At 42.3% G+C, this 10,153-nt stretch overlaps 1 protein-coding gene across 1 annotated transcript in view; it reads right to left on the reverse strand.

Annotated features, from left to right (window-relative positions):
- Positions 1 to 7,123, reverse strand: part of LOC308131123 (aryl hydrocarbon receptor-like) — a gene marked incomplete at both ends in the record, with an annotated part of 70,872 nt that extends 63,749 nt beyond the window's left edge. Inside the window, 2 exons of the mRNA XM_080497729.1 lie at positions 629 to 816; positions 7,083 to 7,123. Of these exons, the coding sequence (XP_080353855.1) occupies positions 629 to 816; positions 7,083 to 7,123 (229 nt within the window). The remainder of the gene's footprint in view (positions 1 to 628; positions 817 to 7,082) is intronic.
- Positions 7,124 to 10,153: the final 3,030 nt, after the last annotated feature.

Genomic DNA, 10,153 nt, shown 5'->3' on the forward strand with positions numbered 1-10,153 from the left:
TGAGAAGTGTGTGATGAGGAGTGTTTGATGAGAAGTGTTTGATGAGGAGTGTTTGATGAGAAGTGTGTGATGAGAAGTGTTTGGTGAGAAGTGTTTGATGAGAAGTGTGTGATGAGAAGTGTTTGATGAGGAGTGTTTGATGAGAAGTGTGTGATGAGAAGTGTGTGATGAGAAGTGTTTGATGATAAGTGTGTGATGAGGAGTGTTTGATGAGAAGTGTTTGATGAGAAGTGTTTGATGAGAAGTGTGTGATGAGAAGTGCTTGATGAGAAGTGTTTGATGAGGAGTGTTTGATGAGAAGTATGTGATGAGAAGTGTTTGATGAGGAGTGTTTGATGAGGAGTGTTTGATGAGGAGTGTTTGATGAGGAGTGTTTGATGAGAAGTGTTTGATGAGGAGTGTTTGATGAGAAGTGTTTGATGAGGAGTGTGTGATGAGAAGTGTGTGATGAGAAGTGTGTGATGAGAAGTGTGTGATGAGAAGTGTGTGATGAGAAGTGTTTGATGAGAAGTGTTTGATGAGAAGTGTTTGATGAGAAGTGTGTGATGAGAAGTGTGTGATGAGAAGTGTTTGATGAGAAGTGTTTGATGAGAAGTGTTTGATGAGAAGTGTGTGATGAGAAGCTCACCGGAGAAGAAGTTCTTGGCCCTCAGGAAGCTGACGCTGAGGCGCAGGATGGACAGTTTGTCCAGGCTGGTGGTGACGTCCTGGGGGAAGGGCAGCAGGCTGGCCAGACGCTCCAGCTCCCCGTTCAGACGGTCCCGGTGCCGCTTGGACGGGTTGGACTTGGCCCCTTCGGCTGAGGGCTGCTTCACCCTGGTCGCCAAGGCAACGGGAGGAAGACGTGAGCAGAGCGGGAAGCAGAGCGGGAAGCAGAGCAAGGCAGCGTTTCAGAGAAGAACCTGCTGGGTACGTCTCTGTTTCACCCTCCAGTCAAACTCCACAGAACCAGTGTGAAACTTGTTGGTTTCAAATGAATGAGGATGATTTAAAATCCTAGTGAAATGAAAATCCGACCTCCAAAACACTCTGGCTAACACTTCAAGAATCCTTTTTATGCTAACTGGCTGAAGGTAAAATGTTAAAACACGGCAATCTGTGAGAAAGTAGCCGATAAACGGTGGTATTTCCTCTGCTGGGCGGAGCTTCTGACAATAACAGAGTGACATCACGAGTTGTGCACACGCCCAAGTTGTGTTTACATTATGGAGGATCAGAGTTTTGACCACGAAGAGGCTGAATTGAACCATATTTCATCATCATGGTCATTTCAAACCCAGTGATTGATGAAGAAGACACAGAAGGTGGTTCTGCCATCGGTGACCCCGTCTGGAACATGTTTGAGGAAGCAGAAGACGCTTCGTCCTCCATTCGTCCTCGTCTCCTCGCCTCAGCAGCCGCCACTTTTCACCTTTGAGGCTTTGAGGCTCCTGACTTTTGGCAGAACGACCGGCTTCCTGGATCCAACACGTCCAAGAGCTAGAAGACTGTGGAATCACCGAAGATGAGTCCAAGTGTTACTTGACCGTCTACTAGCTGCCTGAGCTAGCAGAAGCTGCTAGCGGCTCCCGCCGCCCGTGCTCCTTTCCTTCTCTCTCTGGTCTCTTCCAGGCTCAATCTTTCATCAAGGCTCATAAAACGCCAACTATAACTTCCAAACACTGTAAAAACTTGATATTTAAGAGGAAACAAGCCGATATAAACACAACAGATGGAGATCTGCACAACTCGTGATGTCACGCCCACGAAGAAGAAGGATTCCCCCGACTTCCTCGGCTGGAGATTCAAAATTCAAATAGCTTTGTTATGTGACAACAGTGGTGGGGCAGAGTCGGAGGAACCTTAGAAGTAGAACCCAACTAGCGTTTTTTGCAAAGTAGTGTTTAACATTTCACTGGGACTTTAAGAAGAAGTGTCAGGAGACGCTGTCGTCGTCAGTCGTTTCTTTCTCATCCCTCCATCTCAGTCCTGGTCTGTGAAGCGTCCGGACCGTCTCCCTGCAGGACGACTCAAAACGCAACTTTGAAAGCGACTTTCAGTCGGATTGCTTCCAGACTAATTTCATCATTTCATCACTAAGATCCTGTTTAGACTAGACCTCCACAGATGAGGTTTAAGTGGCTTCACTCTGGATTGATGTGTTTGATTCACCTCAGTCATTCACGGCGCTTTAAACTATTATGACAGCAATTTTTAAAAGGTATTTTAAACCAGTTTCTGGTGTATTTTATTCAGTTTTAATACTTATTTAAATCAAATGGAGTGGTTTAAGATTTGTTTCAGTCTAATTTTAAAGTTACTTTGAGACTAGTGCTGGATTATTACAGGGTGTATTCTAGCAGCTTTTTTGACCAGTTTATGTATTTTATTACATTTTAAGACTGGATTACAACAAATGCAGTGGTTCAAGATTAATTTTTTCAGATTTTCCGACTCGTTTTAGACATACTCTAGTTTTTAAACTCATTTAATCTGGTTTGTAAGGCTCATTTCAGCAGCTTTGTAGACCTACAATATATCAAATATGTTTTATTACAGATATTTCCATGAAAACTTTCCACCGGCGTCAGACGCTGATCCTAAATTAATATTTTACCCTGAAATCACTGAGGAGTCTGTGCGTGTGTGTGTGTGTGTGTGTGTGTGTGTGTGTGTGTGTGTGTGTGTGTGTGTGTGTGTGTGTGTGTGTGTGTGTGTGTGTGAGTGTGTGTTTTCAGAGATTAGAGCAACATTTTGTCCTGCAGGAGATTAAAAAGTCTCTGGACAGACACAGAGAACATTTAGTGCGTCAAAGATAAAGAAACAAAATGTAGAAATCAAAGAGTTTTTGCAGCAACGATGTCGAATTCATTTCAATACCAGGATCTATTAGTTTTTCATTTTCTGGTTGTGTATGATATGATGAGGACAAACTCTACATCTTGTGTAGTTTTATTCTGAGTTGTCTGTAAATGAGGTCTCCTCATTTACAGACAGTCACTAAAACAGTCATCAAAGAAATAATTAAACAGTTTTAGTTTTCTCATCCCAGAAGCAGTTTCCTTCCTCATTTCTCTACAAACTGAGTTTCTCTCACAGAATCGCTGACGGGAGGATAAATAACATTTAGTCTTTGATACTGATGATTAAAGTCTTAAACCTGAGGAAGATTTGAAAGTCTTACCGGTTGATAAAGACATTCAGATTTTCTATATTTAAAAAAGAAACAGGAAAAGATGACTCCGTCTCACAAATTTCAATTTACATCGTATGATTTCTCATTTCAATTCTGCTGCATTTTTACAAAAAATCTGATACATTTATAATAAAAGAAATGTTCTCCGATATCCTATAGTCATTTAAAAGCAAATATAATATGTGGTGAAATTTATGAACAATAATAAGACTTTGTCCATTTTACAAATAAAATGTTCATTTATGAGAAAATTCAAGGAAAACCACTTCATCCTTTAGCAGCTAATGTCATTTTTCAGGCTCCTCTGCTAATATTCTGCTGCGGTTCAGGATTTGTAGGACAAAACAGACAATAAATACACGACAACTCAAAATGTTCACATTATGGACATTAAGCTTTGGGCTTCTGATGGAACATTTCATGTCCTCAAATAATTTCTCTGAACTGCAGCCTGTCCTGTTAAAGCTTCATGGTCGATTCATTCAGTGTGTTTGGTGAAAAGAATCTGTTATGAAGACGCAGGAGGTTGAGACAGAAAGTTGGATTTGCAAATTGAAGAGTGTAAACTTTCCATTTCCACCAAACTGTTCCTACGGAGAATTTTCTTTTGTTCTGTATTCGCTGGCAAATATTCACAATGTGTATTTAGACTGAAAACATTTAAAGTTCACTGAAAAAAGGAAGAATTATAGAAACGAGGAAAATGACCAATACATTTTTAACTCAAGATCTTAATGGACCGATAATAAATAACATGATACCTTTCATGAAAAGCCAGGGGTGGCAGATAAAGCATTTATATTTAGATTATATTAATCTTGTAAGTTGACTTTTTATGAGTATTTAAACAAGTGTTTGCACTTTCTCCTCCTCACATTCCTTAAAGACGCTGATTTCTTCACTCCACTGGAGGATTGAGGTTCCAGAGGACGGATGAAGGCAGCAGATTTAACATTTATTAACATTTATTAACATTTATCCACATGAAGCTGCATAAAATGAATTGAAGAGAAATCAAGTCACACCAATAATGGGAGAATTCCACGACTGCATTCGTTGGAATCTAAATTCAGTTTGTCAACGTTTTTACAGTTTTGTTTGTTTCTGAAAATGATTTCCTCGTAAAATACTCATATATATGTGAATACTTGTAAAACTAAAAAAAACTGCTTTGTTCATTCATTATTCTAATTTTTCTAGATTGTTGTAGATTTTGGGGACCGAACAGAATTCAGGAGTTTTTAATAATGTGAACAGGCTCTTCTGGGTTTGAATTCATAATTTAAATGATGTTGGTTGGTCTCATTTAGATATTTAATTGTATTAATGTATTTATCTATTTAAACATGATTGCTTCAGAGTGAAAGAGTGAAAATTAAAAAAAAAAACTTCTCTTAAAATCTGCAACCATGAGCTGAGATGTCATCCAAAATAAGAACGTAAGAAAACGGGTCACTCTCCAGTTTCTCCACACCAATGTCCACAAATAAAGCAAAACATTTCATAAATTCTATGATTATTGATTTATACTTAAATGATCTAAAATAGTTTGATCGTTTGAACTTAAATCTGAAGTCAAATTAGCAAACGGAAGGCCACACATTTTATAATTGAATTACACTTAAATAGTGCCAAAAAACCTGGTGTGCAAAATAATTCCATTTTTAGTTTCAAACAATGTTTAAAGATTAGTTTTTTTTGTCAGGGCTCATGTTAAATGCTTGCCATTTTGTCAAGTTTGTTTAACACATTAAACTGAGGAGAAATAGATGTGAAAACACATTGGAAGCGCTGAATTATTTGAAAACGTCTGAAAAAACCAAGATCTGAATTCCCCACATTGGAAAGAAAAGAGGAAAATGAGGAAAAAAAAACACAAGCATAAATTTATTCTACTTTTTAGGAGGAATTTCATTTGATAAAATTAATTTCACAGGGAATTAATCAACATTTTAGGCCAATGTGAGCGAGTTTACACTCAAAGGACAAACAAAAAAACCTCTAAAACGGTCAAAGGCTTTTATATATATATATATATATATATATATATATATATATATATATATACACATATATATATATTTCTGCCGCCCCAAACCAAACCCCTCTGGTCCGACACCTGGAGCTCCTCGCGGCCCCGAGGCTCCTTCTCAGTTTAACGTTCCTCTCCTCCCAGCCTGATCTCCACCTGCTTTAAAAGGCTGAACTTCTTCTTCTTCTTCACAAACAGAGCATCAGCCGCGCCGCCTCCACGGACCTTCCCGTCACTGTGCGTCATTACGCGTGGATGGAGACGCGTTTCTCCTGCACGTGCAGCAAAGCGGGGACGTCACTGCTGCGGCTGGAGGTCCTTCTGCTCTCCGTGACGGTGCATGTGCATGTAAACTCTCATTTTTTTAAACATTTATTACCATTTAATTAACAAAAAAATACGGGTTTTGAATAAATAGCATGCGCTTGTTAACTAAAACGAAAAAAATCGAGATCCAGAAAGTGTCCCGCCTCATCCCCCCCCACTGTGCGTCAGCACCAGGAGGATTATGGGGGATATTGTGGGTTATAGTCTCACAGACGCTGATGCTCCTCCTTTCTGGAGGTCCTCGACCAGATTCTTCCACATTCAAGAGTTTAGCGGCTGCGGGCGGCCCCTCAGGTCACCTCGTGAATTATTGAGCGGCCGCAGAGCGGAGATGACGTCCAGCGACTCACGGAGGGATTTAATCTGCAGCTTTGACCACAAAGCAAAGCGGAAAAAGTCCCACATCCACGGAGATTTCATCTCCTCCTCTAACATGCTTCATAGCAGGCTTGTGTGGTTTATAAAAGATGGAGAGGTTCGGGAGGAAAACACGATTATAAACATTCAAGTCAAAATTAAACCAAAAAAAAACAACATCTGATTTAGTAAGTTATTAAGACAAATATGCGTAAACTGTCGTGTAAAAAGGAGTGTAGAACACCAAACCTCATATTTCACCACTTCTGAGTGAACAACAATCTGTAATGCGCTTTATTCTCCTCATATACCTCGTCTACATTATTGGAACTATAAATATAATGTGTTTTTTTATTTAAATGCTGAGTTAACCTCAGCATTTAAATAAAAAAACCAACCAGGACGGTTATTATCATTATCTATAGGCAAACGCTTCAGTCTAAACATTATAGTGCTGCAGCTGAGAAATACAGTAAGAAACCATTAAATAATAAGAATTAAAATATCCATTTCACTCCCATAGTCTCATTTTACCTCTTATTGCAATTGTTAGTTTAGAAAAAGAACCAATAACATGCACAAGTTCACAAAACGCGTCACTCGACCAGGAAACCCCAGAGGAAAGTCACAATGTCCTCAAAACAACTAACAAATATAAAGACTGTTTGATGAAGTAAATAAGAAAATAGCGACTAAAACGGGCCTCTGAGGGGCGTTTTGACAGAAAATGGCGTTAACGTGCAGCCTCGGGCGCAAATGCTGCAAAATGGTGCAAAAACAAAGCAAATACAAAATCAACAAACTTTCTATCCGTCTTATTTATAAGTGCAGTTGAGAGATTGTGCAAACAAATGGATATAAAACCATAAAGACGAGGAGAAATGAAGGGACGGGATGGAGGTGGAGAGGCCGCTGCAGGCCGGGAATAATCCGCAGGCATTAAACTCCTCGACGCACTGAAACATCCAAACAGACCCACGAAACGTACAAGGAAATATCGTCAATTAATAATCTGCCTCATTACAGTCAATTATTTGACAACGAGGGGAAATAAAAACAATGTGATTTGGAGCAGATTTGCGCATTTTCGAACAAATGTGACTTCTCCTATCCGGATTTCACGCAACAAACAAAAGTCGTTCAACATGAATTTAAAACGATTCCAAAACGGACAAAATGAGACAAACTCACGCTCTCTGGACGGGTTTTCTCCTCTTGCGTCCCGCATACATGACGGCTCTTCTTATATAAGCCTCCCGACAAAATCCCGCAAACCCGCACAGCTCTTCCTCCGCTACATGTAAACCTCGCGCAAATATTCCGCAGCGATCCTCCGCATGTACGTCCGCAAACACGTCGAAGGAAGGAGGAAAATCGAAGCGGTGAACCTTCAGGTGCACGTCGAGCTCAGGAGAAGTTGCGTGTGGCCGGGACGGGACGCTCTCCAGCGACAAATCAAAATCCGCAAACAAACAAATGACGCAGCACAAATTATTTGTGTTTGTTTGTCCACAACACGGCAGCAAAAATCCAGAAAAGGCAAAGCAGGATTGATCCACACAGGCAGGAGGCTGATCTCACAGGGAGACCAACTTGTTCCAGGTGGACAAGAGACGTTGAGTTTTCATCCTGATGCGCTGATGGACAGAAGAGACGCACAACGTGCGTCAAAGCGCCTCATTTCTCCTGCGCGTTGAAAAGCGAACAAAGAGGCTCAAAAAGTCGCGGATGAAGCTTCAAACATTTCCATTTTTCACTCTCAACATCTGCGGTGCTTTTCAATTAGCGCAGGAGCCGCGAGGAGGAGGAGGAGGAGGAGGAGGAGGGCAGCGGGAGCGCGCATTCCTCCGACGGGCACGCCCGACACAGATTTTGCGCAACTGAAGCCTCTCCGCTGCGCGCGCCTGGCAGGAGGAGGAGGGTTGACGGGTAGGGATGGGAGGAGGGGGGAATCCGCGGGCACGTGGAAGAGTCTCCTGGAAACACAGGCCAGGCGCGTCCACGACGGCGCGCGCCCGAGCGAGAGGCGCCGTCCAATCAGCGCTTGGCTGGGAGCCGGAGGTTTAATGTGCAGGAGGAATGTGGGTCAGGGGTTAGTTCTACTGCTAAATAATGGAATGATGGATGTGAACAGCATCGAGAAGTGTGCACGTTTCATCATCATCCTCATCATCATCATGAGGAAGATCTAACGAAGCAGATGTCAAGTACAAAAACTCTTAAAAGGAGCCTCTTGTAATGTTTTAGCTTCATTTTAAACGTGAAAAACACAAACCTTCAGTCAAAACATCACTTTTTAAAATGAAACTGCTGAAGCAGCAACATAAGACCCGTGGAGCTCAACTGACCTCAACCGACCTCAACCGACCTCAACCGACCTCAACCGATGTCAACCGACCAGCAAGAGGCCAAAGCATCAAGCACATTTTAAACTTTTCAAAGAAAACATTGATTTTAGTTTTGAAGCAAGGCTCTTCAGAGTGGTGGACACAAAGCGACCGGAGCTGGTCTCAGTGATGAGGGTCTGAGAGACATTACATTCAGATTGGAGCCATTTTCTGTCATAACTGTTTCTTTGGTTCTTTTCTCTGTTTGTTTTGCAGAAATATAGACACTTTTCATCTCATGTACTCTGAACCACAAGAGAGAAAACACTTGACCCTGTCAAGAGGGAATGGGACTGAATGTGGCCCCTGAACCTGAATGTGGCCCCTGAACCTGAATGTGGCCCCTGAACCTGAATGTGGCCCCTGAACCTGAATGTGTTTGACGCCTCTCTGATCCCGCTCGTCCAAACTTGCCTCGGCCTGCAATGCCGGGTTGCACCAGTAGGTGGTGCAGTGAGTCACTCTGAGAGCCTGCAGAGGGACGATCACCACAATAACTGAAGCTCTTGGTTTCCGCGGGTCAACGTGAGTCTTTCTTTACCCACATCTGGATCAGCGCTGCACTAAAAATACCCGAAAAGAAAAAGTATGCATGTTTATTTCTTCATTGAATTACAGCTTTCACTTGTGAACAAAGGAGAAAGTCTGAATCAAGTAAAAGTAATAAAGTGATTGTTTGGTCTTGGCGTTGGGGGGTTAAGATGTACAGACGTGATTAAAAGGTGATACAGAAGTATGAGTGAGTGACAGAAGTACTGGTGAAGCCGTCATAAACATCTCAATGTTCATTTCAAGACTTCCTCTCTGAAGACCATCCTCATGAAGCTTCAGACCAACAGCATCACAGACAAACGTTCAATGGCTCCATCAAGTCACATGACCAGTCCAACAACAGAGAGAACCAGAGATCAACAGACGTCATTTTAAACAAAGGAAACAGGACGTCATGGAAGGTTCTTGTTCACAGAGGAGACGCAACGACGTGACTGATTTGCAAAAACACAGCAGCAGCAGAGTCACAGCTGTGCTCACTCAACGTGATTTTATTGAACAACCAATCACAACACATGTACACACACACATCACTGGTCGTGGGCCAGTTCAATCAGCTCAATCAGCTTAAAGTCAAAGTATCAATCATAAAGAAAACAAAAAGGAAACAAAACAACATTATAGCATTAGCGACTTTAACAAACAAAAACATATATACACTGAGAGCACACTGTTAACAGTTCTGATCACTTTGTGGAAGATTTGAGGTGACTGTGGACTGTGGCTGGACTGTGGACTGTGGCTAAACCACTGGGCTCTGGAGGAGCAGTGACTTGAGTCAAAGGACACACATGAAGACATTCTGGACAGACGCAGCTCCAATTACAATGGGGACAGACAAATGGTTGGTGGACTGACAGTCAGACGGACTCTGAGTCCCGGTGAGATGAAGACTCTGAAACACTGCTCAGGATCTCAGACTGCACTACAGAGAAGCACAAGACCGAGGCCGAGTTGGAGACAGTGGACATTGCACAGGAGAGTTTGCTCAGTGGCACATCAGCAGAGGCCTGTGGTGTGATTCTGAGACTATACAAGACTGCAGAGAAGAGATGTGACGATACTGCCACAACAACCAGCCCCCCTGCTGGGTGAACCTTCCCAGAGCTGGAGCTCCCCACAGGAGCTCCCCACAGGAGCCCTCCAGGGAAATCCTCTCCTCCGATGTCCACGAGACAGGAAGTTGTGTCGACAACCCGAACGTCTTCTCTGGACTCGGTGCAAAGTCACGTTTTCTACTGACTGAATTTGACGAGGCTTCATCTGACAACATTCAACACCCCAAAAGGGAGATGGAGACGGCTTTGGAGACCTTTGGCCATA

Source organism: Blennius ocellaris (genome assembly GCF_963422515.1).
Source record: "Blennius ocellaris genome assembly, chromosome: 6".
Lineage (NCBI taxonomy): Eukaryota > Metazoa > Chordata > Actinopteri > Blenniiformes > Blenniidae > Blennius > Blennius ocellaris.